Source organism: Anguilla anguilla, chromosome 4 (genome assembly GCF_013347855.1).
Source record: "Anguilla anguilla isolate fAngAng1 chromosome 4, fAngAng1.pri, whole genome shotgun sequence".
NCBI classification, from domain to species: domain Eukaryota; kingdom Metazoa; phylum Chordata; class Actinopteri; order Anguilliformes; family Anguillidae; genus Anguilla; species Anguilla anguilla.
The window spans coordinates 21,836,072-21,863,111 of NC_049204.1; the positions used below are offsets into that span (position 1 = coordinate 21,836,072).

Below are 27,040 nucleotides of genomic sequence, written 5' to 3' on the forward strand. Positions count from 1 at the left end.
TGTGGTTGTGACATCAGGCAGCAGCAGCACCACAGAGCGCAAGAAGCAGTCATTCTAGCATCGCTTGTGCATGGGTTTTCTCAGGCTCCGCGCGCTTTTATAATCTACTCTAGAAATGAGGTAAGCTTCCCAACACTATTTATTGCATGCAAATGTATTGTGTTTGCAAAGTAAAACTAAATGTGCGCTAGTACGCTACTTAGATACACATGGTGCTGAGCTGTCCTTCGATACGACGTGAAAATCACAATGGAGGTTTGGTGTGCTTTCACAATCTCCGCTGAGGTTGGTCCTGATGCGAATATTAAATAGGATGCGAGTGTGACGGAGCCGGTATGAACATGACGAGTTAAAAAAATACTTTTAATATTTTTTTTCTTATTTAATGTAACGCATGTTGTGTTTCTAACGTTGGGTCTTTTTAATTCGGATTCGAATAATCGTCCTAAACAATAAATAGTAAAGGTATGACATTGCACTGCGAGATGTGCAAGGTCGATAGCGAAAACATTGAGCTTTTTATGATATGCTCCTAAAATGGTATGGTTGAATATAATTTAAATTGGAACACTTGAATATCAGTAGTTTTTGCACGTTTGCATTGCTTAGAAATGTTTAAATATAATGGTATCTTTGATGGATGTAGGTTGTAAATTATTGATATGAATTGGAAAATAGAAGAGACTCGGTTATTGTGCTTTCGCCTTAGTCGTTAGCCTATTTGCATTGAATTCAATTCATATGAATTTATACACATAGCCTGCATTTAGTGTGCATTGTATGTCCTCACTGACAAGTTAGAAGTTATACTCTATAGGGATATGATGGAGTACCTTAAAGAGGTGATGGGGTTGTTGGAATGTATGTTATGGGAAAACATTCTGATTGAGACTCAGCAAAACAGTTTGCATACTGTCACTGATTTTCTCAGACACATAATAGCAAGCTGATAAATCAAGATAATGACTGTAACAGGTGAAATTGCCCTGTGCTTTATTTATGATTTTTGATTTATTAATTGCACTCCTCTCTGTTTTGAGTCTGATTTATGGGAGAAAAAAACAATGTGGAACACAGTAAGCATTTGACAGTCATGGACCCATAGCTGTCCTGCTATACTTTCTGGTTTCACAAAGGTACTAATCAAGGTGATCTCAGTGTGGATTATTGAGACCCCACATACACACAGATGCTCACTCAAATCCACCTATAACGAGTCTCTCAGGAACTGACCTCCCATTGGGCTATCAGGCTTTGATGATTATTTGAGTGGCTCATATCGTTGTAGTGGAGGATGGGACTATGGCCTCAATCAGGAAGGCCGTGGACCTCTCTGGGTATGAAATGTCACTGGGACCCCCTGGTACATGATTCAATACTCATTAACCAAGAGTCTTAGCAGGAGTGCAGTCTTTTTTCCAGTTAATGTTTTCCCTGCCCTGCCTATGTATTCTAAAATACCATCAACACTGTCTCACAAAAACTATTAAACTCGGGGCAATCCTGACAGTCAGGTGGGCATCAGGCTTCTGAGGGCTTTTCATAGTCAGTACCATGAGATACTAAGGTCCTACTTTGAGTGTGACATGCTTCTGTGTTGGCAGACCAGGCTCCAGGCTCGGGGCAGTAGAGAGACAAGGCGGGTAAATTATATTGTGTTGTGGATTGATTAGGCTATGGAAAAAAGCCCCTCCGCCCCCCACCCGCCCCACCAAAAAAATTGACAGCATTATCAGCCCACATTTTACATTATGCAATGGGATGTTTTAGCAGGGGTGCGGATGAGTAACAAGACACAGTATCAGATTCTGCAGGGCTTTGGTGAGGGGGAGCCAGTCAAAATGCATCCCATGGTTAGATAGCGATGTGAGGAACTGGCACTCCCTTGTTAGGCAAGGAGACTGAGAAAATTAGCTTCTAACTGATAAAGATTAAGATGCTCTCTTTCAACCTGTTCACTTTGACAATTTCTCCAGGGAGTCGGGTAGAAAGCAACAGACAGATTTGAAGCGCTCGCATCCTGTGAAGAAACGGATCACCAGTCAGGGCCCAACAAAACTCTTGTGTGAAACAGTGTCTCTGCTGAGACCGAGGGAGCTCTGTCTGGCAGTCGGTCAGACTGAATGAAACTACTGTGGAAACACAAAGGCATATTGGCCTGCTACAATACCACAGTTCTCCAGTGTTTGCAGCATGATTTAAAACGAGGAAGCTGTCCGCAGAGGGGATTGTTCTGGTGTCAATACCAAAAGGGCTGAGCAGCAAAAGCCATGCGGACCAACGGCCAATATTTATGACCGGCTTCTGAGCTGAGGTGGTGCCATATATAATTCACTGTGCCCCGTGCTCTTGCAAAAGTGCTGCTCACTAAGACCTCCTGCTCCTGTCATCTCACACGCATAATCCGACCGTCATGTAAAATTGTTTGGTGCATAGTGTATACACTTTCTTTTGGCTGCTCCCTGTGGATTTTGTCTACTTTACATGCTTCACCTCTGCAGCGTGATTCATTCTCAAGCCCTGGAAGAGGCTGAAAAACCTCATGTAAACTGCAAACAAAGGGAAGATATATCCCGCATTTGCTGTCTGAAAGAGTGGAGATTAAGGGCCTTAAAGGACCTCTGAAAACACAGCCCACTCTGTTACCTTGTCTCTGCTTCTGCGGAGGCCGTCTTTCAGGCGCCACTTCTTAGTACCTTGCCAAAGTCACAGACAGAATTACACCGAGCGAATGTGCTCACAGGCACGCTCAAGCCAGAGAATACAATGCAAAGATATACTGTGTTTCAGTGGAAAAGACTTTCCATGCTTGCAGCTGCTGTATGTGGTATTATGATAAGTAAATATAAGAAAGGGGCAAACGTGTGGAGTAGGAGAAATCCAGGTTATGTTTTGGCTTGGTGTTAGTGGGAGCTATCAGGCATTTCTAATAAGTGGGGCTTGGCTGTCCTTTGGGGTTCAAAAAACAAAGAAGGTGTAGAAGACGGGGATGGAGTGGAGTGGAGGAAATGGGAAACAACAACACCACTGAGTTCCAGTAAACACTTTATGTGCACAGAGGGAGAAAAAAAGAATTTTATGTGTTTAAGTTGCTCCTTGGGAAATGTACAAAAACTCCTTTCCCAGCCACAATGTCTGCTTCTACACAAGACAAGCAAGGGATAAATTCCAGCTTCACGTAAGTTGTGAAGGAAGTAATTGTCACAGCATTGGCGATATGGAAGAATGTTGTACTGGTGGGTATCCTTGTCTATTGCTGTGCAGCCTGGATGGGTGCAGCTCTGTACTCAGGCAGGTCTTTATTGGGAATCATGGTTTACATCCAATTTTCACAGCATGGAGGGAAACAATATGATGTGGTCACTTTTGGCTGATGTGCCCCCAGAGACAAAGAGCAGTTGTTGTCGGGGTTATCTGAGAACTGTGGCTGAGAGTTGAAGCTTGTCGCCAGTAGGCTTTCCTGATGAATTCCAATCGGCTCTGATAATAATACTGTATTGATTTCCACTTGATGAGCGTACATGGAAGTGCAAGTCACAGCTGTCCCGGACTGATGAACACACTCCGACTGTCCTCCCCCCAGGGATTGGCCGTCATTCCACCGATTGGTTTTGCCAAAGGGAAAAGTTATGGGCAAGGTCAAAATGCAATGCACAGCAATGCATTAATCACAAAATACATAAAATTATCCTGCTCTACAGAAATGACTGAATTTAATTAATTAATGGTGTTTAAACATCACAAAGATGTTATTACATAAGCAAGAAACTAAAATGTGATAGAATCTTCAGTGGAGGATCTATACTCAGCTTGAAGATTTAATTGATCTACAGTGCCAAAATAATTGTTTTTAAAAGCAGTTGTTCATTGTATTAGTACTCCAGATTGCCTACAGTACAATTAATTAATGGAAGTCCTGTTACTTGAGCATTGACACAATGTCAATGAATCCCACATTTAATTCCTGGGGATAACCTCAGTGATTCCATCTATTTCAAAATAATAAAGTCTGTAGTGATTGATTGGAGATACAGGAAAACTTTAAATAATTAAAACAAAGTGATTTCTGAGTAGACTTACTTACATTTAAGTCCCTAATATATGTTGATGTTTGATATTATGTTAACTAGCCTACATCACGTTAAGGATAACTGTGACTTTAAGCATTCTTACTGTAGGAAGAAGCATTCTTAATGTAGGAGCTTTCAGACAAGAGATAATAAGGATTGCAGGGATGAAACACATACAATGGGCTGACTGTCTTCTTTGTTCCTGTATTTCAATGTCACTCAATCTGCAGCGGTCGGTTAAGTTCCTGCTGGTGCGAAAGGCTTTTATTTGAGCAAATTTTCCTACAAAGGAAATTCCCCCTTTGACCACCTAGCCTTTTTGGCAGGAACACAGGCCAGACAACAGACTAAAATAATTGCATTAAGGTTTAAAAAAAAAAAAAACAATAGAGAACTGCAAGTGCTAACCTAAATATAAATGTAGTGATACACTACACACACAAGGCTGTATTCTGATTTATATTGCCTTTGCCAGTATTTACCTGTACACATGATTCATGATCACTGATTGTGTGTATGTGTTTGTGTGTGTGTGTGCGTGTTCGCTAGCTGGGTGATATAAAGATCCCCTGATTTCCCATCCTTTGCCGGTGCTGTGGCAGGTGCTGTTGCCATAGTAACCAGACTGTCTTGGATTGAATTGGTGGTGAAAAAAAATTCAGAAGGAGAAGGGAGAAAAATCCTGCCCTGCTCGGGTTTCTTTGTTCTGGCTACAGACTCAGCACATCCATTCAGCGGCTGTTTTTGTGGCACAGAGTCTGAGGTGGATGTGGCACCAGCAAGGCTAGTGTCCTCTTTCTATCCATCACATTCCTTTATCAAAAGGAGCCTGTGCATTTTTCAATTGCATTTGGCTTTTGCAGTTTTTTTTGACTGCACATTTCCTAGTTAACACCATCCCTCTGCCTTGAAACAGTGGAAAATGTCTCAGACAAACAATTTTAATTCAGCCAACAGGAAAAAAAGGCGAAAAAACACCTTATGCACCATACAGGGCCCTGGAACTCATCTGGCTTCTCATACAATAGTTCTGAGACAATCACAGTAACAACAAAGAGGAAATACCTGTCCCTTTCCCTCGTGCAATAGAGCTATGAAACATCCATCAGGGATGGTGATCTTGGTTAGCTTCTTTGTTCCACATGACTTGGTTAGCAAGCGATAACTTCATACAGCAGACATGTCACAGGCCTTTGGGCTACAGCTGACCGGAGAGCTACAGCACTGAGCTGGGTTCTGTTGCATCATCAGGCGTGACGACTATGCAGTGACAGGGCAGGGGGCCGCGGACCGAGGAGGCATTGTAATCAAACCCAGCCTCCGCATGTGATACGTTCATGTGCTGTTTTTTTTTTGTTGCATTAAGCCAAAATGGGATGTTGTGTTACATTAATGATGAAAAATAAAGGCCTGATTTGCTCTACTGATCCAAATCCCTTCACAGTACACTGAGTAAATGATAACTAATTTACTGAGCCAGCCAAGGGAATACCATTAGACTCCAGGTCATTGAACTGATGCCTGAGTGGAGAGCCAACCACATCTTCAGGCTTCCTCTCTTTTAAAGAGATTCATATTAAAACTGTGTTTGAAGATCAAAAAGCTTTGACGATAAAGATCTAAAAGCTTTGACTATAAAATACAATGGGGCATACCGATGTGTGAAGGGGTAGAGGCTGAGCCTGTGGGGATTATGCCATTACCTGAGTGTGTTACTCAAGAGACTAACATGATTGACAGGTGTCATTCTGTTTGTGGCAACTAAATCCACGCCTTATTGTCAGGAGAGTTGACAAACCTATTCGCAACCGTTTGGCAATCCCGACGGTTTCCACACCGAACCTAACAGAATGTCATTTCTTTTGTCCTCAATAAAAGGAATTCATCAAAAAGCAATGAAACGAGATTCCCCTCAGTACGCGTAGAAACATGTACTGCTAGAACTGTATATATTGCGACTCCACCCCAGAGCTTCCAACATCAGGGCTATAAGAGAGGAGGTGTGTGTCTCTGTGCCTCGGTGTGATCTAAATTGGCAAGCATGGCTGCTACATAAATCAAAGCTTCTCTCAGCATTTTTCACCAAACCGAGTGAATGGCTTTGAAAAATGACACAATAAAGGCACTGAGATTCAATATCCTTTTTAGTACTTATACTAGTTGTTTTATACCACTATGTCATAAATATATATATAAATTATTTCCTTTTCGGCTGCAGTGTATTTTCACAATTTTTATGATGCAGAAGGATTGGCTATTGCCATGGTAACTGTCTTGAACTGTATTGGTGGGCCACTGACGCTCTTTTGGCTCAGTTTGAATTATTTTCCTCCAGGGAAAGATTTTGAAACAGATTACCCGGCATGCACTGCGGTATCTCCAGAAGCACACAGAACAGAACCGAAAAGGATGAAAAACGCATTAAAAATGAGTCAATAGACAAAGGGGGGGAAAACTGCAGATGCCACCACTGCGTGTACCATAAACGCGTCAATGTGATTAATGCATTTCCACCAGCCAATTAAGAACTGGGGGATGGGAAAAACTATTGACCTGCTCCAGACCACTTATGAATGTATTCCTTTTGATCAGAAAGAAAAAAATACAAATGAGGGAAATAATAACCAGCTGTGTTTGAATCCTTGGGGATCCGCCCACATGCTTCATCCCCATCCAGCATCTCTGAAGCGCCTGTGCCTTGTTCACCAGAAACCATTGCTCCCCCTCTACTTAAACAGCTCTCTGCAATAATAAATGCATCCCAGCTCCTTCTTTGACATGACAAAGGACTCCACATAAGAGCAAGCAGAATTTACATCCATGGGCTTCGATAGATCCTCATATTGACGAAACATGCCTTTTGCATGCTATGCTTACTGTATGTACTGCTTTGCCATTTTAGATATGAATTATTTATTTTAGTGCTTTCCATTTAGCACGCAAATCTGTTCCTGTGAACGATAAGAAAGAAGGATTCGGCCGAAGTATGAAAGGTCCAAATGAACTGTTAACATGTATTTGCAATAAGATTAATCTCATTGGCTGGCAGGTGGTGTTTACATAAGCAGCCCTGATCTAAACTGTACTTTGCTGGGTCAGATTGTCCATTTGCAGAAAGCTCTTTTGGAGAGTGCAGCTTGCTCTGATGGCAAGATGACAGAGTTTAAGGGGACACATAAAACATAATCACATCGCAGCAGGAATTTATATTGAGCAAATCAATGTGCATACTGTACATTTTATTCAGACAAGAAATAATAATATAATAATAATAATAATAATAAGAAGAAGAAGAAGAAGAAGAAGAAAATTATTATTGTAGGCATAATTTATGGAAATATATGTGAATGTAACTGTAAATGTATGCATTGCAAATACTGCTTACAATAACCAGTGGAGATCCTTTATTTCAGAGCTATAAAAATTACAAGTGATAATCCTAAAAGATGCAGCTTTAAATGAAGTTATATGAACCCGCTACCCGAAAGCCACCATCTCCCGAGGTCTGGCCATTTGAAATTGCACTGAGGCTCATAATGCCTAAGTGCAGCGTGTGCTTCGCGGTAACGACATGCACAGCCCAGACTCCCCCGGCTTTGCCGCACTGTCATTGTGTGTCCCTGAAGCGCCATGCTCTGTGAGCTGACCTTTCGAGAGCTGCTGTTCTGTGGAAGCCCTCCTGTAGTAAGACCCTGTACTGCATTGTTCAGGGGTGTGCCTTTGATGTCTGGGTCCCACCTCCCCCACAGCTTGCAGGCACGAGACCTTGCACTGCCGGGCTGAACCATTTCACAAGGTCCCGCAACACGATCGCTGAGGCATGCGATCATTTTGTGCATCAAATTCATTAGAATCAGTGATTGAAATCGATAACAATGGCACAAAGACTGCTGTTCAAATAGCCTTTGTCTTACTGTAGGTGTGTGTATGTGTGTGTGTGTGTGTGTGTGTATGAGAGAGAGAGATAATGTGGAGTGCGAGAGAGAGAACGTGCGAGAGAGACAGAGTGGGGGAGGTTAATTTTCTCAGCTCCCCCTGAGACTTGCAGACGTGCACCATCTCCTGTCTGAGGAAATCCAATGGGCTAGCCCATTGTTTAATGTCAGTGTTATTATATGTTCTTTAGAGGATAATATTAACTATACTATTTATACTATTAGCTTACTAACTATTACGGGATGGATACATCATGTTTTTGTAACAAGGAAGGCATATAATTATATTATTTATATTATTTATATTATTTACCTTCCAGTGGACTGAGGGGTTCATCCACCATAATGATCCTTTAGATAAATCTGCTCATGTCAAGATCCCAGAAGAGTTCACATTTACTCTATTCTGATGTTTGCAGCATGGCATCCTGACCCGCAATTCTGAATTGGGCCAATATTGTCGAATACTTTTACCCCAATCCATTCCAGACACAAAAAAAAATTGACCTGACTGCCAGAACGAGAGTGCTTCAGACTAGAGGGCACGCTGTGCCCATACCGTTCAGCCTCACTGAAGGACGCTGACAGTCCTTTAACTTCTGTATTAATGTTTTTTTTTTCCTAGTCACTAAACTGCCAGCACATAAAGTGAGATTCAGGCTTGGCCAAGCGAACACATTGATCAAAACTGAGATTGATGTGATCCATCTGTTGTAAACACAACAGGGCAGAGGCAGATACGGTTTTGCGTGACGCAGCTTTTCTTTGCTATTAATGACAAGATCTTATTAAAGATCACCATCTCAGATGCAGTAGTATGTTACTGCTTCTGTTTTGCAGCACAGGGCAAAGTCATGCCCCCCCCCCCCCCCCCCCCCCCCCCCTTCCCCCGCTGTTTCCTTTTCTCTAATTCCGATCTCTTTAAAATTAAGATAATAAACATTGTGCTGTGAAAGCACTGCAGGCAAGTACGCGGACAACAGTAAAAACAACAAAATGATAAATGCTTGTACATATTTTATTTATATTTCTCATTAGTTAGCGCGCTGCCTTTCTCTCCCTCTGTCCGTTATTGTCGACTGCGGTCTCTCCCCATTCCTTTCTCTCACTCTGTTTATCAATCCATCTTTTTTATTTTTCCCTCTCTTTTTATCTGCTTCTGTCCCCCTTTCCGTCTGTCTGTTTTCATCCCTCTGTTCTCTTTTTCTCTCACAGGGCCTGAGCGGCGGCGATGTCCAGCTCGGTTTCTTCCTATGACCAGCTGGTCCGCCAGGTGGAGGCTCTCCGAAAGGAGAACACCCATCTGCGCCGGGAGCTGGAGGACAACTCCAACCACCTGTCCAAGCTGGAGAACGAGACCTCTGACATGAAGGTGAGGCGGGGGGGAAGGGTCGGCCTTCTTCTTCTTCTTCTTCTTCTTCTCAAACGCCCGTCATCACAACTTTATTCCTCCCCATGAAATGTTTATTGATATTGTGTGACAAAAACCAAAAATATACACATATATGGTGCAGTATTTTTTGTGATCACAAAGATATGATATTATAATGATATTATATTATAATATAAATACATAAGACATTGTAAGATCCTAATTAAATTTGCAAGACTTCAGGGAGCTCTTGTTTGTACTTAGTTTTCTTTTCTTTTTTTTGGGAGGGTTGATGGTGTTCAGCTTTGGCACGTCAAATGGGACCATGTTTTTTCACAGTACTTCCACTCAGTGTGGCTGTTGGACCCTGGCAACAGAACATCTACATTAGTCTGTGACCCAGTTCTTATAAAATAGCCCGGAACTCTCCTGCTCAGTGGTGGGCATCACTGCCCTGGTTGGCCGAGCGTTGGGCTGTTCAGAGACAGTGGGTAGTCTTTAAGGATCTCCAGATCACTGCCTTTATTTCTGTAATGAAGCCAGCAGGCGGGGAGAGATGCAGTGAAGGGGAATGCATTACCCGATGAAGCCCATAAAAATCTCCAGATACTGTCTCATTGATTTTTTTTGTTTAAAAGTCCTGTAACTCTGACTTGATGTATAGAATTGACATGGAGTCATTTCCATGTGGTCAGGGCCTGGATTCCTGTAAGAAACCGGCTTCAAGTTTCGGTCAATACATTTCTCTCGGTCACGTAATGTTTCTTCTCAGCATTAATGAGGTAAACAGGAACAGCAGAACAAAGTAGAGCAGAGATATCGTTATTAATCATTAGATCAATAAAATTATTTTCATTGCTATCATTAATCTTTTTTAAAGATGCGACTAGATGCTCCATTGTCATATGCAGAACATCAGAGAATACGGTCAAGAGCAATCGTACAATACGACCCTTAACACACACTGGGAAGAGCCGAGAAGAGACATCTGATCTGAATTAAACACAAATGCCCCAGTGTAAGAACTCCTACAATTTTTTTTTAAATGAACAAATTTGTATTTACAAGGAAATGATGTGCTCTCCAAATTTTATGTTCACATTTTATTCACATATATTGTACGTTATATTTGCACATTTTTAATAGTTTAAATTAAATGTATTCTTCAGCCCAATCTCATGAACCTAAGCTGTAGTTTAGACTTGATACAGAGGTGCCTTTATAATTTATCCCTTGCATAACAGACACATATTTTTTTCCATATATGGACATCCAATATACTGGTATTAATTTGACCTTTTTCTGACAAAGGAAATCTGTAATTATGTTTTCAGCATTTACCTAGACATGTCAATGTTTTCGAGACATAACCCATAGTGGGACATATGTGAATATAACCTAGAGAAAGTATTATCAAGCAAAAATTACAATATATTTGCATGCATTGTAAAATATGTTTTGAGTATTTATGACTGATCTGCTGATCAGCTGCAGTGAGAATGTAGAAAATTGCATTCTTTGCTGTCCTGGGGATACCGCGAATAGCCTGCCTTGGTCCCAGAGCAGATGCACAGATCGAACCTGTGTCTCTCACCCGGACTCACACGTGCCCTCCGGTTTAATGCTGTTTGTTCCAGCATCCTTCCCTCACTCACGTGCACAGATGTTGGTACAGCTGGATAATCTCCTAGCTAAGTCTTTTTATCCTGAGGCCAGTCCTCGCCATCATCAGAAAACTGGCACGCGCACTGGACAACACTCACTTGTGCTGAAGGATGGCTCTAGCTCGGCTGGCTGCTGCCCATCAAAGCCAAAATATTAACTAGAAGGAGCCCTGACTACTGGGTCATATGCTGTATGATTTTGGAAGGTCACCCTGACTAGGAGAGTCAAAAATCAGAAGTCTATAATTTTTTTGTTATATAATTTTTGCTTTGGAACTGCACTCCGGGGTCACTTAATCCCTGTGTACACCATGGCGCATTGGAGGGTTTGACGGAGTAATTTATTTGTCCAGAATCAGTCCGTCAGGACTGTGCAGTGGAGACAGACCCTGATCCTGTTTCACTCTCTTAGGAGGTGCTGAAGCAGCTGCAAAGCAAACTGGAGCAAGAGGCATGCTCTCTGGCCTCCTCAGGGAGAAGTGACGTGCTGGATCAGCTCAAAGGTAGGTGTCCAACGCAGAGCACGCCCTGTGCACCAAGAGGATGCTATTTTCTGTTGTCTGTTTTGATCGATGTAGGATGTTATTTGACCTATTACATGTTCAGGCACCGACTTGATAAAAAGACATGGAAAGGAAATTAAATATATTTCAAGTTGTGTGATGCAATATAGTTTACACGGTTGTCTAGCATAGTATGCTGCAATGTAGCTTTAAAAAAACAAAACAAAAAAAAAACATTTGTATTGTTTATTAATGGAAATAAAATTTACCTGGTCAATTTTTAGAGTTGCACATGGATTTGACCAACTATTACGAGCTGAAGTACCAGCCGCACAACCTGCGGGTGCCGCCAGAGAGCCTGGCCATCCAGGCCAGTGAGGGGGAAGATAGGCTGCCTCTTCCCTCCTCTAACATGGGCAGAACCAGGAGTCCCCTACTCATGCCGCCCCATCAGGTCCTCCCTGTCTCTGGAGAGGGCACAGCTGTACACCCAGGACCTCCACACCTCCTGGAGGGGGCTCTGGCTACCGCAGGCATCAGTGGAGAGAGACGGGTCACAAACCAGCATCTGGACGACCTCTGCAAGGAGAGGTGAGGGGTTCGAAATGTCACCCATTCCTTCAGTTCCTTAAACAGACCTTAGCAATTACCTCAAGGTTAGTTAAATAATTACTTTAGCAGAGTACCAACCTGAAAACCAGGGATTTTCAGGAAAGTGCCATAACATCCTCATTTGGGTGATAAATGTATTCAGCTTGTATACCGGACCCACTGACCTGCTGGAGTTTCCCGGTATTGTGAAAACATGTTCAGTTGCGTGTCCATGTTTTAGGACCATGCTGCTGAAAGAGACTGAAAAAGAAGAACAAGAGCGTTGCTGGTACTACTCTCAACTTCAAGGGCTGTCACAGAGACTGGCTGAACTTCCACGCATTGACACTGTAAGTACAGCCGTGATGCAAGCACGCCAGTCTGGACAATGTATCATTACAAACTGTACTCCATATACCTTTGCAAGCCAGTGAGCACAATTACGCATAATAGCTATGTAATGACTGTTAGGTATAGGTTTTCAAGGATGAATACAAAGATGTACTCATAGAACTGCACTGGCATGTATTAATTAGTGCTACATTGTGGATAATTCAATGTATTAATTCAGTTCCATAGAGGGCACAATGAATACTATTTAGAAAAGTAAGGTGTCCAAAAGAAAATATGGAGTTTGGGCTTGGCTCTGGTGCTTGGCTGTAGTGCTTGTGTGTAATCTAAGCTATTTCTATCTTCCTTCCTTCAGTTCTCCATACAGATGGATCTGATTAGACAGCAGCTGGAGTTTGAGGCCCAGCAGCTGCGCTCTGTTATGGAGGAGCGGTTTGGAACCAGCGACGAAATGGTGCAGAGGACACAGGTGCGGGGAGGGCCCATCTGCCAAATTCGTCTCTGTAATGCTGGAATTAGGGACAAAATGGCTTCTTCCGTCACCTAAATCGTTTCTGAGTAGACATATGTAAGCTGCCACTCTGCTCAGCAGTCGAATCATCCAGTAAATGGATTCCAATCACTGGGTACACTTGGGAATAAAATGCCTTGCATTGCTGGACCATTCCTGGAACATTATCCCAGAATACCAGGTGGCTTGATTGTCTAGTTCAGTAAATACTATAAGCTACTTTAAAAAAAAAAAAAGTGGCAGTGTATAGCTGAGATAAATTAAGCTGTAATAGTGTAATGGTGATATATAAAATGAGGGGTTTCAATGCTATTGCTCTGGTAGTTGCAAGACGTGGACAAAGTGTTTGCAGTTTATGTGCCTGCATGGGAGCAGCTTTCTACGGGTTTACCAGTGAAACTGACGAGGCTGAACTGAAGCTGGCCCCAGTTCTGCCTGGTACACAGTCCGTGACCGTCCACCTTACTGCAGATCCGAGTGGCCCGCCTGGAACAGCTGGAGAAGGAGCTGCAGGAGGCGCAGGAGGCAAGAGGTGCTCTGGAGAAGAGCCCTGCAACAGACATCCAGGTGAGGCAAAGGTCCCTAGGGGCTGCTGTGGCATTGGAAGACAGGAAAAGTGAGCTCAACCGATAAATAGCACATAACACAGCAAATGAGGGAATTGGATTGCGATCGATTATTGGTTTTTTAGGTGGTCCTAATGGTTGGAGGATTTTTAATCATGCAGAAGGAGATTTGAAAGTGTCTGCTGTTTTACTCCAAATTTTGTAGTCTTGCTGTTGCTGTGTTTTTCAGCCTGGGACTGTCTTACTGTGCTGGACTACTGAATGTTTTATAGGTACGCTGAAATATTGAGGCCCTGTTCCTACTAGGAGTGTTTCACAGAAGGCCCTGTGGATTGCTGGCCTCGTAGGCTGACAGATACATACCGCAAATGTAACCTGCTAGATTTAAAAAAAATGTTTGAGGCTTATGAAATGTGTAAATTTTAAATGTATGAGGCATTTAAAAGAACAAACAGACATGGCTTATTGCAGCATTAATTTCTATGGACATTTATGGTGTTGCTTGGAAAACTATAAAATCTAACAGCTTATAAATATTTACAAACTTTCACAAAACAAATTGGCCATTTATCTGTCAAACACAGTAATTTTGTTTACTACTTAAATACTTAACAACCTTGGATGAATATTGTGTAGGCTCAGCACACAAAGTTTTAAAAACTACATAAATGAAAATAATGAATGCACTGTAGGAAGTACAACTGATATTTCTCAAGCACTGTGCAGTGGTGTTATGCATTTAAAAAAAAGAAAATGTCAGTTAGCTTAAATAAATTATGATGTTCGTTTTGAATAAATCATTGTGTTCATTTCACCGTAAGCACTCTAGTGAAGTATGAAGATAACACCTAGAACAGAAATTATGAAATTCCAAGAATTACTCTGATTCATCATAACTAAAAGGATATACAATAGACTATATAGTTCAACAAAAGCAGGAAGTATTAATATTAATACACACACAAGTTTTGTATGTATTATTCATAATGAAAATATAATATTTATAATGAAAACCTTAAATGGCTCGTGGAGTTAATTTTGTGATCTACAGCTTCTTCTTATCTGATATGACACTGTGCCATCTGCCAAAATGTGTTCTCCCACCTAACTGTCCCTGGTGCAGCTGTGATAAAGCCTGCAGTTGATTTCAACCTTGAGATGACTGAGCAGTGCTGCTGTAATGTGCAGCCAGCCAGCTCACACCTACCCAGTGCGGCTGTCTGACTGCGCAGGCCGGTTGCTGCATGTTGCTATGCAGAAACTGGGCCGGGCCTCACATCAGCTCAGTTCTGATTGGCTGCGCACGGTGCAGAGATGATGGTGGACCCGAGCACTGCTGGCCTGGCAGAAACAGTGATGCTTCCCTCAAACTGAGTGGATCTCAGGACCTGCCTGTTTTGTACTGATGGTCATTTCCTGGGACCAGGAAGGAAGGTCAGGAAGCTCTGAGAATGTCCAGAAGTGAGAGGATCTCCCTTTGGCTGCTCCTTTAGGTTTGAGGTGCCATTTTAAATGTTTCTTAGTAACTGTTATATTACTAATTTAATGCTTCCCTGTTGGGACTAGTGCCCAGCTTGTAGTAGATACTAGAGAATTGTAGCTCTTTTAGCTATGTAGTTTAACAATTTGTGGCAAAACTACATTGTACAAATTTTGAAAAGAAAAAAAGCTACCTCAGTTAGTATATGAGAAACACAGTGTGAGTTAATCTGCATGCATTTAGCTTTTTATATCTGTAAAATGGACAGATTTTTAACTGCGCCTTTGCCCCGGGCAATTCTGAGCCACTTGTGTATATCATTCGAGACTGATTTCCATCTATGTTAGCCCACCCCTTTGTCTGCGAGGCAGTTTCTGGGATATCACAATCACAGCAAAACCTCCTTTGGTTACCATAGAGATGGAACAGGGGGAGGAAAGGTAGATAAATTAATGTGGTTCTTACTGGATTCGCAACGGTTGGTATTGGTATGTCAAAAAGAAATGTGTGTGTGTGTTTGGGGGGTGGGGGTGAGTGTGTGTGAATTTGCAGCTCATACACTTTGAAAAGGTTGGAAATGAGATATAGTGCCTGCAGGGTTTAGATCAGGCTATTGGTAATATTCCTATTAGCAGAACCAATTGTGATCATGGCCATGGATCTCATTTCATTCACAGCTGGTTGCATACTGTGTGCTCTTTACTACCCAGATAGTGAATATTAGGTCTGCTTTGTCCTAATTCTTCCGCTCACAAGTTGCAATTCTGCATTTGTTTTGATACAATAGGATGATTATGCATTCAGTAGAGGAGAGTGTATTAATAAATATATTTTTTAAATATTCCACAGATTTAGTGTCTTCGTCATGCCTGTTGTTTCATGCAGTTACCTGCCCTATAGTGTATAATTTTGTTTATAATGGAGAACTCTTCTTGTCTGTCAACTGATGCACATATAGAATAAATGAAAATATGGCTGTAAACACTCTGTAGAAAAAGGCTTAGCTCTAGAAGCGGTAAAAGCAAAATTGGTGGGAAAATGTGACTCCATTTATTGCCATTGAGAGTTTCAAACACAATTCATGTTTCTAAATTAAACGCTGCTCAAATTTCATTGTGCCAGAAGGGGAGGAACCTCACACCGACACATCACTGTCTCTCTCATCCCTTTCAGACTAATGGCTGTGAAAACCCTGCTGTTCCGGAACCTGAAAATACGTCAAACGCTTCTGCTTCAGAGGTGGGCGGAGATACAGGAAGCAAGGTAAGGGCAGCGTATACTGCACTTCAGCAATCCTGTTTCTGAGCACCTCAAACAGGCTTTCAGATGAGAACTTTTGCTTTGTATCATAATGTCCATCAGCTACTAATTATATAAGTATCATGATGAATGTAAAAATGTACAAATATTTTGCATGTTCTTCTGGTGCCTCCGGGAGATGCAGGTTATGGTAATTGGGGAGGGGGGGAGGGGGAGCATGAAATGGTGCTGCTGTAAAATGTTTGCGCTCAGTCAACCTACCCTGTATTTATAAAGGTTAATAAATAATACACAATAATACTGTACGCGCCTGTCTCTATCCACAAGGTTGAGATGGTGTTCTGGCTGCTGTCCATGCTAGCCACGAGGGACCGAGAGGAGATGTCCCGCACGCTGCTGGCCATGTCCAGCTCGCAGGACAGCTGCATCGCCATGCGCAAATCAGGCTGCGTCCCCCTGCTGGTGCAGATCCTGCACGACGGCGGGGGTGCGGCGGGGGGGGCCCCTGGGAGCGCCGGGTGCAGTCGCGAGGCTCGGTCCCGCGCCGGCGCCGCCCTGCACAACATGGTGTGCGCGCAGCCGGACAAGGGGCAGGCGCGGCGGGAGATGAGGGTGCTCCACGTGATGGAGCAGATCCGCTCCCACTGCGAGACCGGCTGGGACTGGATCGAGACCCACATGGCGACTCCCAAAACCACGGGTAAAGGGTGTTTGGAGATGAAACTGTGGATAAATAATCATAAATGGGGCCCACCTCACAAAAAGTGTTATTCCTATATGGCTTATACTGTATTTTTAAATCTTTTTTTAATTTTTTTATGTGGGGTCCTCAGGCTTCCCAGAGCCAGTGGAGCCTCAGATCTGTCAGGCCATGTGTGCCATCATGAAGCTCTCCTTTGAGGAAGAGTACCGACGGGCCATGAATGAACTTGGTGAGAACATACCTCAGAGAATGAGCTGTCCCTACAGTGTCCATTTTAGCTGTACTACACATCATTTTATATCCCCCAGCAAAGGCAAACCCTCTGTCAAATGTCTTTTTTTTTGCCGATTCCATAACAATGTTTACGTTTGAATTGTACATGAATGCAATCACAACGTCCTCACATACTCACAAAGTACTGTATGTCAAAAGAAATCCAATTTAAAAACATCTTTACTCTGCGGCAGGTCAGCTAAACAGAGGGGAATTAATGCTTTGTGTGAGTACTTGATATGCAGCCCCGTGTCAGAATGATGCGTGTCTGCCGCATATCCATTAGGGGGCCTGCAAGCAGTGGCAGAGCTACTTCAGCTGGACCAGGAGCTGTACGGCATGCAGAACGACCCTCTCAACATGGCCCTGAGGAGATACGCCGGCATGGCCCTCACAAACCTCACCTTTGGAGACGTAGTCAACAAGGTGGGGTCCGACATCGAAAAGCGTCCAGGGGGAGAGGCGAATAGTGCACACACAGCAGCCACAGCAGCACTGTACTGTCAGCGCCTGAGGAACAATTCACGTGAAGTTCAATTACTGTACCAAAAAAAGTATAGCAGACTTCTTCATTTTAATGTATCACCTATGGTAGAATGTATGATGTGTGCATGAGATTGTGTCAGCAGTTCCCAGCCGGAGGTACATGCACCCCTAGGGGCAAGTGCTTGTATTGCAGGGGCAATTGTGTTACGTTATTCATACAACATACAACAAAGTTATCATAGTTATATTATATTACATTGGTGTTTCATCATTCATTGCTTCCTGATAATTTGTGATTGCAAAAACATTTAATACTGACATGGGTGGCAGCTTCTTAGTTATCTGGGACTTATTTTCACAATATTTTTTGTGAGGATTTTTTTCAGAATACACTCATTTTTTTGCTGGAGAGAAGATTGTACCCTGTGATGGAAAGGGGTCTGCAGATTCATATACTTCATAACCAATATTATGACGGAACAAGACCAGGTTAAAACCTAGTATATGGCTGGACCTAACACGTGATCTGGCCAACCAATGGTGTAACTTCATCACTCACTCAGTCACTCACTCAGTCAGTCACAGACATTTGCGTTTGTAGGGCTGGCCCCGCTGTTGCGGTCCAGCCAAAAATACTTGGTTAAGACACAGTTGTTAAAGTGAGGGGATTATCTGAGTGACTCATTTTAATATCTTTTTTAGGCCACTCTGTGCTCAAAGAAAAGCTGTCTAAAGGCAATCGTAGCACAGCTTGAATCTGATAGTGAGGAACTGCATCAGGTAAGACAGCATTTTTATATTTTCTCGAGGAATTACTGTTATACTCATTATGTGCAATTATAAAAGTCTCACTGTCTTGCCAATTTGAAAACAACTGAAGTACTGGGCTCCACATACAAAACCTTTAAAAGTGTGTAGCCTTTAATTGTTAGTTTCAATTAAAGTGGTAGAATGAAGGTAATGTTTTATGTAAATTTACAACTGTACATGGAAAACCTCCTCATCTTCTGCTGAGGGAGCAAATGGTTTCTATTCCACCTGCACACAGGTAGTGTCCAGTATTCTGAGAAATCTGTCCTGGCGAGCAGATATCAACAGCAAGAAGACCCTAAGGGAAGTGGGAAGTGTGTCAGCTCTTATCACCTGTGCACTTCAGGCCACCAAGGTGAAATTTCAGTTCCCTACTATGGTCATTCTCTGTGTCACCCCATTTTGTATACAGGACAGTAAAAAGAAAAAATGGTCCCAGGTGAAATAAACTCAATATTCAAAATTTACACAGGCTTGTTAATGTTAATGTTAAGGTCAATGTTAATGTAAAATTTGTATTTTCATTTTCTAATTAACTACTACATAAACATAATGAAAGACTGTTGCATAAGGAAACTGCAATAAATTATTCTCATATATTTTAGGAGTCTACTTTGAAGAGTCTGCTGAGTGCACTGTGGAACCTGTCGGCGCACAGCACTGAGAACAAAGTGGCCATCTGCTCTGTGGATGGGGCACTTGGCTTTCTAGTCAGCACACTCACTTACAAGTGCCAGACCAACTCCCTGGCTATCATTGAGAGTGGTGGTGGCATTCTACGCAATGTTTCAAGCCTGGTGGCCACACGTGAAGATTATAGGTACTGTCAACCTTTCATGTGCACACTCAGCCAAGTGCTGCAGCCAAGTACTCTTTTTTTTAACTTCACTTCATTTATGGAAGTCAATTGTTTTTGTCCTCTAATGATTTATTTCCTGTTCCTTTTTCCCCCTGACAGGCAAGTCCTTAGAGACCACAACTGCCTACAAACCCTGCTGCAGCACCTGCGGTCACACAGCCTGACCATTGTGAGCAATGCCTGCGGTACCCTCTGGAACCTGTCAGCCCGTAGCCCCAAAGATCAAGAGCTGCTGTGGGACCTGGGAGCAGTCAGCATGCTGCGCAACCTCATTCACTCCAAGCACAAAATGATAGCAATGGGGAGCGCTGCTGCCCTCAGGAACCTCCTCTCCAATCGCCCCCTGAAATACAAGGATGCTGCTGTTATATCCCCTGGGTCCTGCCTGCCCTCACTATACATGAGGAAGCAGAAAGCCTTGGAGGCTGAGCTGGATGCCAAGAACTTGGCAGAGACCTTCCATTCGATTGAAAAGCAAAGTCCCAAGCATCCAAGCATCAACAAGCCGCTACGGCACATTGAGAGCCTGGCAAAGGATTATGCATCAGACTCTGGCTGTTTTGATGATGACGAAGCCCCCAATATTTCCAGTAGCCTGGACACGGGAAGCATCTCAATGCTTTCTATGTTTCTAAACAACTCCAACTTCCTTCAGGGCCAGCCTCGCAAGAAGGACAGTGAACCCGAGCAAGACATGGACCCAGAGAAGGAGGATGATAAAAAGTCTATACCTCCAGAAGACGAAGTTTCTGTTGCCGCGGAACAACTTGCCACAAAAATCACCAACACAGTGGCTAAGATTGACAAGCTGGTAGAGGACATCACCATGCACACTTCTTCTGAAGACAGTTTCAGCCTTAGCTCTGAAGACCATCTTTTAGATTGGCAGCATGGCTTCGATGAGCCGCATGAAACCAGAGCGAAGTCATGCTCTCCATGTCGCCTTTCAGATACCAGCAGCTTTGCACGTAGAGAGCGTCTGAGTCGAGCCCATGCCATTCTGCGCCTCAAAACAGCACACACAAGCTTGTCTACAGACAGCCTAAACAGCAGCAGCACAAGTGATGGATACTGTGGAAGTAAGGACCAGGTCCATCCCACAGCAAGATCAGCGATGGTACAAAGAAGACCTAATAAACTGGATCTTAAGGTGTCCCAGCAAGGGTATCTAAACAGTGAGTTTCACCCTGTCCTCAATGAGACAAGTCAGAAAGAGTTGCCAGAGAGGGATTCAGAGGACAGCAGAGAGGGAATGCTAGACCCAAGTAGCACAGATACAGAGAAGGGTCAAGAGCCACCTCCACCAACACCAGCTACTACATCCACAAAAGTCTCATCTGAAGATGGAATGCCCGCTATTAAGCTGTCCCCTTCCTATCAACATGTCCCATTAATACAAAGCGTTGCTAATTTTGGTGTTGCTAAGACGACCATAAATGTGCAGGCAGCACAAGCAATGAGAAGGCAAGCCTGGGTCCCAACAATTATGACTGGTGGGAGTATCACAAAATTTTCTCCAATGAGTGCTGCACGGAGCCCAATAATTGGACAGATGGAGACTCTTCAAAAGTATTCAGTGGAGAATACACCAATCTGCTTCTCGCGGTGCAGTTCTTTATCCTCGCTGTCTTCTGGTGATGGAGCTCTAGATGGGCAGAGTCAGAGTGAAAATGAGCTTGAGAGTGACTCATCTCTGGAGATTATTGAAGTGGAGGAATGTGACCTGTTAAGGAGAGAGGAGCAGGATGAAACCTTGGCTGATTTGAGTGATAGCCAGTTGATGATCACAGATTCGAAACCATTTGGAAGCAGCAGTCCCCCATCTGAACCCATTGAAATCCCTTGCTGTGCTAAACGAGAGAAGTTATTCCTCAGAGCAATCTCACCAGGCAGACATGAGGAAAGGACCCTGTCAAGTTCCTCTGAGAATTATACCCATGAGACTCCACTTGTCATGAGCCGCTGTAGCTCTGTAAGCTCACTGGGAAGCTTTGAGTCACGCTCAATAGCCAGCTCCATACAGAGTGACCCTTGCAGCGAGATGATCAGTGGGACCATCAGCCCAAGTGATCTCCCTGACAGCCCAGGACAGACAATGCCACCAAGCCGCAGTAAAACCCCATGTTGTGGTGACACAAGTGGGCAGGAGACACAGTCTACAGGAGGGGGAGGACAGTGGGAAAGCAACTTCCGTAAATTCATGGAGATTGCAGACTTCAAGGAGAGGTTTAATCTGCCTCCAGATTTGGACACAATGATCTACTTCACAGTAGAAAAGCCCACAGAGAACTTCTCATGTGCCTCTAGTCTGAGTGCCCTGCCACTTCATGAGCATTATATCCAGAAAGATGTAGAGCTCAAGCTCAGGCCCTTGCTTCACCAGATGGACAACACCCCAGCATTCACTGTGGCTCATGAACAGCCAGAGGAAGTAGGAGATGAGAATTCTTCCATCGTTGACCAGCAGGAGAGATACAGTGAAGGTAACTCAGACGATGACTTTGAAATTCTCAAAGAGTGCATAAATTCAGCAATGCCTTCAAAATTCAGAAAGGTCAGAACGTCTCTGATGCCTGAACTATCCACTCAAGCTCAAAAGTCTATACAGTTGCCAGTTTACATGATACTTCCTAATTCCAATCAGATGTGTTCTGTGGGAAAACATGGGATACAGCAGGATTTTTATCGTGACGATTCTTCCTTTACTGATTCAGCTGAAGGCACCCCTGTTAACTTCTCAAGCACTACATCCTTAAGTGATGAAACACTTCATTACCCAATAAAAGAGAGGAGGTCAAAACATTGGCGAGCTAAAAGTATGGACAGACAGGAAGTTGTTGATCTAGAAGAAAAGAGAATTGAAGAGCTTCGTGCTTTCTCAAACTTTAATAGACTTGCTAAGATTAGACAGACCGCTACAGCAGGCAACCAAATGAATGGAGCCATCAAGCATGCCATGGCTACACAAAGATTACTTAGGCAAAATAAAGAACATACAATAAAAACCTCTCAACAAAGGAGCAGAGACCAATCACCAAACCATCTAATCAAAAAACAGGCACAGAATCAGTTAAGGAAATTTCCACACTTAGAACTGCCGATCATAGAGCAAAGCACAGAAATGTTGCAGAATCAGAATGCATTCTACAGGAAACAGGGTAACTTAGCATTTCAGTCCATGCGCCACCCAACACCCACTGAGGAATCCATATATTGCTTCTATGATGATCAGATGGATAAGGAAGAGGATGGAATGTCAAGGACAGGTAGACATAAGATGAAAGATGGCAACAATAGTATACTGACTCACAGAGCAAATAACACAGACTGGGTAATGAACTCCCAAACAAGATACAAAGCTATTAACAAGATCAAGCACAATTTGATCATGGATGAAACACCTCCATGCTACTCTCTCAGCTCATCACTTAGCTCGTTGAGTGATGCTGATCTTGAAGAGCATCAAAGTAAAATTCAGCAAGTGTGGGTGAGAAATCGACATCATGTGGCCTCCAATCAGACTCAGAGTGCAGCAAAGCCCCTAAACAACTATGGTCAATATGATGAAAATGGCTCATCAAGCTCAGTCAGTCTGGACTCAGAGGATGATCTTTTGCAGAAATGCATAACATCTGCTATGCCGAAGCAAAGGAGGAAGCATACAACTAGAAAACGGAAAGCAGAGAGGAAACAGAAACTGAAAAACAACACCCAGAAGGTTACAGAAGGCTGGAATTCCGAAAAAGACCAAGAAAGTGATGCTATGGCATCTGACAAAGACTCAGACCTCAATAGTGTTGAGTGGAGAGCAATACAAGAGGGAGCTAATTCAATTGTTACAAGGCTACAGGCAGCATCCAAGTCACAAGAGCCTTCATCTGAGTCTGAATCTGTGCTTTCACTCATGTCTGGCGTATCTGCAAGTACAAACCTTTTCCAAAAACAAGAAAATGATGACAAAAATAAGATTATCAAAGAAGATAACAAAGGTAATAAGGTGTTACAGGGTAGAAACTCATCACAGTTGGATTTTTCCCAACGTAAACCCATTCCAAATTTGCCTGTGGTCTTCCGAGGTAGAACAGTAATCTACATGCCTAAGAAAGAAACCAACATCTCACAAAGGCCAGCTACAAAAAAAGTATCACCCAAGACTGAAACTCCAGTGAAGAATCCAAACCTAGCTCAGCAGAGGTCTAGAAGTTTGCACAGATTAGGAAGACCTAATGATTTCTCTGAATTTTCTTTACCTAAAAGAAGCTCAACACCACCTGCCAGGATATCAAAGAGCACATCATCAGGGTCATCTCAAAACTCTACACCTTCAAAACAACCCCAGAATAAACTGACATCCCCCTCACAAACTAGCAAGACCAGTCAGAAGAAAGACACAAAACCAAAACCAGCAATCAGCCCATGTGAAAAAAAGGGGAAGCCTTCTGCACCGATAAGTCAAAAGCCTGCAAATACAAAATCTCCTGCTCACAAAAAGACACAGAAATCACCTGTCCGAATACCCTTTATGCAGACTTCAACCAGACAGTCCATGGCTTCAAAGACTATATCACCTTTAGTTACTAACCCGCCTTCTGGTATCAGCAGGCAAAACACCCTGTTGTCAGGGAAAAGATCCATACCTCCTAACCGTCTTGAGTTGGTTCGCATGACCTCTACCCATTCAAGCACTGGTGAATCTGACCGTAATGGTTTTCTGAGACAACTGACTTTTATTAAGGAATCATCAAGCATCTCATCACATGAGATTCATTCCTCACGCTCAGTACCTACCTCTCAGAGTGCATCTCCCCGGCGAGCACGACCAGGTGCCCCTGCAGTCTTTCTCTGCTCACCTCGTTGCCAAGAGCTGAAAGCTGCTGCCCAAGGACAGAGACAAGTTCAGGGTCAGGGACAAAGGCAAGGGAAGGAACAAGGACTTCTTAGGCAGAGTCTTTCTAGAGCTAGCTCTAGTGACCGAGACCTCTCGGTGAGACGTCCTACCAGAAGAACCAGTTCTGAAAGCCCCTGCAGGGTACCTCAGAAGACTCAGGTCTCACAAACTTGGCAGCGGGAGAGAGAGACATTCAAGCGACATGCCTCATCACCCAGCATAAACATTCTGAACCGAGTCACCAGCCGATCCTCTGTCCGTTCTTCATCTTCTGACTCAAGTGGACGAACAAAGAGCGAGGAAGACAGAAAGCAGAGGCCCCACCAGCCTGCACCACAAGTCAATGGCAAAATCACCTGGAGGAGAATTCGTGATGAGGACGTACCACATATACTAAAGAGCACTCTACCATCCACTGCTTTGCCCCTGGTGCCAAATTCTGATGAGCAGAAACGAATGGTTCCAACACTTCCAGGTAAACTACCAAATATTTCACTACCGTCTCGAAAAACTAGTGACGCTACTGTTCAAACAGAGGACTTCACTAACAAAACTAACTCAAGCACCTCCCCAACTATCGAGACTGTGCCTGTCATATCTGAGGAAGCTGCTAAAGTTGCTCTCCTAAGAAAGATAAGCATGGCCTCTGGAAATAATGTACAAGATGGAGATTCCGATGGATCCTTCAAAAGTTACAGCACAGCCTCCACTTCCACCTCCCACTCAGTAGATGGGCACACTGGGGGCATTGGGCACTTCCGTCACAGCTCTCCCAGCAAGGCTGTCAGGGTCACTCCTTTCAACTATATCCCCAGTCCTATGACCTGCTGCCTGCAAGATGCACAGCTCAGAACGTCAACACTCAATGAAAAGTCCAGAGAAAAACTTGAAGCATAGCAATCTGCTACAGAGTCCATACATTTTCTTGGTATCTGAGGATCCCAACTGTGCTCCCGATTATGAAACACTCAGGTGGAACTCTCATAGAAGTAAATTACAATGATCCTTTTACCTCTGGGATTAAAACTTTCCTGTCTCATTGCATAAAGTATTCCTTTGTCCTTAAGGGTGCACGCTGTATATATATATATAAACCAGACTTGGCTGACAAATGACTTCTTCCTTTCAAGTTGGATGTATGCATGAAACAATTTTAAGACAACAGTAGAGGTTAACAAGGGGGATCTTTATGAGATATCACTGAAAACCTGAAGTTTTCTCATAACAATTGGATGTGCATTTTGTTACTTTTTATATGTGTATATGAATCATTGCCTGTTAAAAGTGTTGCTGACAGAAGGGACACAACGGACATTGTGTCTTCAGATTTCAGGATACAGTTATTCAGCCTATCACCATCATTTTGGTGGTAAAAACTGCGCAATTAATAATTGACTCACAATATGCAAATCACTGGGTCAGAACCCAGATAAGAGACTTGACAACAATATATTCAAAAAATACAACTGTGGTGTCTGAAGAAAGTGACAAGATAGGACTACTGAACTATGAAACATTTCTAAAGCAACCATTACTAATCGGTCTGAGTACAGCATTTATGATGTATACCACATTAATGCTTTGCCTTTCACCTGACTTCAGACTGTGAAAAGTAGTAGTCAGCCTTCACTTTCACACCAGTTGCAGGAATGACAAAAAACAGTCCACCTCAAACTATCTGCACTGTTGGAATAATGTGTAACCTTTTTTTCTTTAGCAGTATTCCCTTTCCCTGTATCCTACAAGCTTCCCAGCGAGCAAAAATGATTCTCTGTGCCGCTCTTGACCGCATGCCTCTTAACTATCCACCACCTGTGCACACCTCTTGGACTAAGATGTTCACGTCAGTGGCTCTCTTAAAAAAGGGTGAACAACAAATAGCATTTTCAACCACTGCTGCTGGGCAGAATTAATTACTATTTAATCCAACTGTAAATAATTGTGCTTATTGTATGACATTTAACATTAATGCATTTGCCTATAGTATTAGGTAAGCAAAGAGAAACTGATATTTAAGGAAATGGCCAGTGAAGGCAGATTGCAGAATTTGGTAAATATGTTCACATAGTTTTACTCATATAGTTTAAAGTAGCATTGTCAGCTCCCTATAATTTCATATCACATATTTGCATACTGTTTTATAATCCCACTGACTTTCTCCTGTTAAAAGCATACTCTGGTTAAGCACACACAGTCACAACAATCTAGAGTGTATGCAGTTATAAAGAACCTACAGTATTCAATTGCAGGACTCAGCATGGGAGACAGATATGTCCTGTGTGAATGTACATCGGAAATGAGCTTTCCTTAAACATGAATTCCCTGTAATCAACATCGAAATTGTGCCCAACTGCACTTGCCTTTGCATGCCAGGTGCAATACTATGGAGATATTTGTGTTTTGTCACTCATCATGGATGAAGAGCAAAAAGATTTCTGAAAAAGGTCTGCTTGTTCATCGCACATAGTGTTAGCAATCTTAGATCTTCTGCAGACTTCATTTTCAGAAATATTAAATTTGGCCCCATATTATAGACAGAGCATTGTCATACACCAACAACACATGTAACATGAAAATGCACAACTGGAAACAAGGGCATAAATATTGGGAAACTCCACAATTTTGGTCAAGCAACAGATGAGTGACAGAACACAAACATAAACAATTGTTGGTTTGTACTCAGTATGAAAAAGGCAGACCCTAAAACTGAGTCAGGTG

The 27,040-nt window shown here is 42.9% G+C and overlaps 1 protein-coding gene across 1 annotated transcript; it reads left to right on the forward strand.

The window, feature by feature from the left end:
• On the forward strand, positions 1–27,036 carry apc2 (APC regulator of WNT signaling pathway 2). Its single transcript, XM_035414846.1, has 15 exons — positions 1–120; positions 9,221–9,377; positions 11,454–11,544; positions 11,829–12,135; positions 12,377–12,485; positions 12,842–12,955; positions 13,469–13,564; positions 16,217–16,306; positions 16,631–17,003; positions 17,137–17,235; positions 17,566–17,705; positions 18,468–18,545; positions 18,814–18,930; positions 19,181–19,395; positions 19,534–27,036. Exons 2-15 carry the CDS (start codon positions 9,237–9,239, stop codon positions 25,217–25,219), a joined length of 7,656 nt encoding a protein of 2,551 aa, XP_035270737.1. The 5' UTR covers positions 1–120; positions 9,221–9,236; the 3' UTR covers positions 25,220–27,036.
• The last annotated feature ends 4 nt before the right edge of the window (positions 27,037–27,040 follow it).

Bases quoted from the DNA above. Each gene is read 5' to 3' on its own strand.
- apc2 (XM_035414846.1), top strand. From the start codon at position 9,237: ATGTCCAGCTCGGTTTCTTCCTATGACCAGCTGGTCCGCCAGGTGGAG. The intron at 17,004-17,136 runs GTAAAGGGTGTT...TGGGGTCCTCAG, and splicing joins GGCGACTCCCAAAACCACGG to GCTTCCCAGAGCCAGTGGAG. The intron at 17,706-18,467 runs GTGGGGTCCGAC...TATCTTTTTTAG, and splicing joins TTGGAGACGTAGTCAACAAG to GCCACTCTGTGCTCAAAGAA.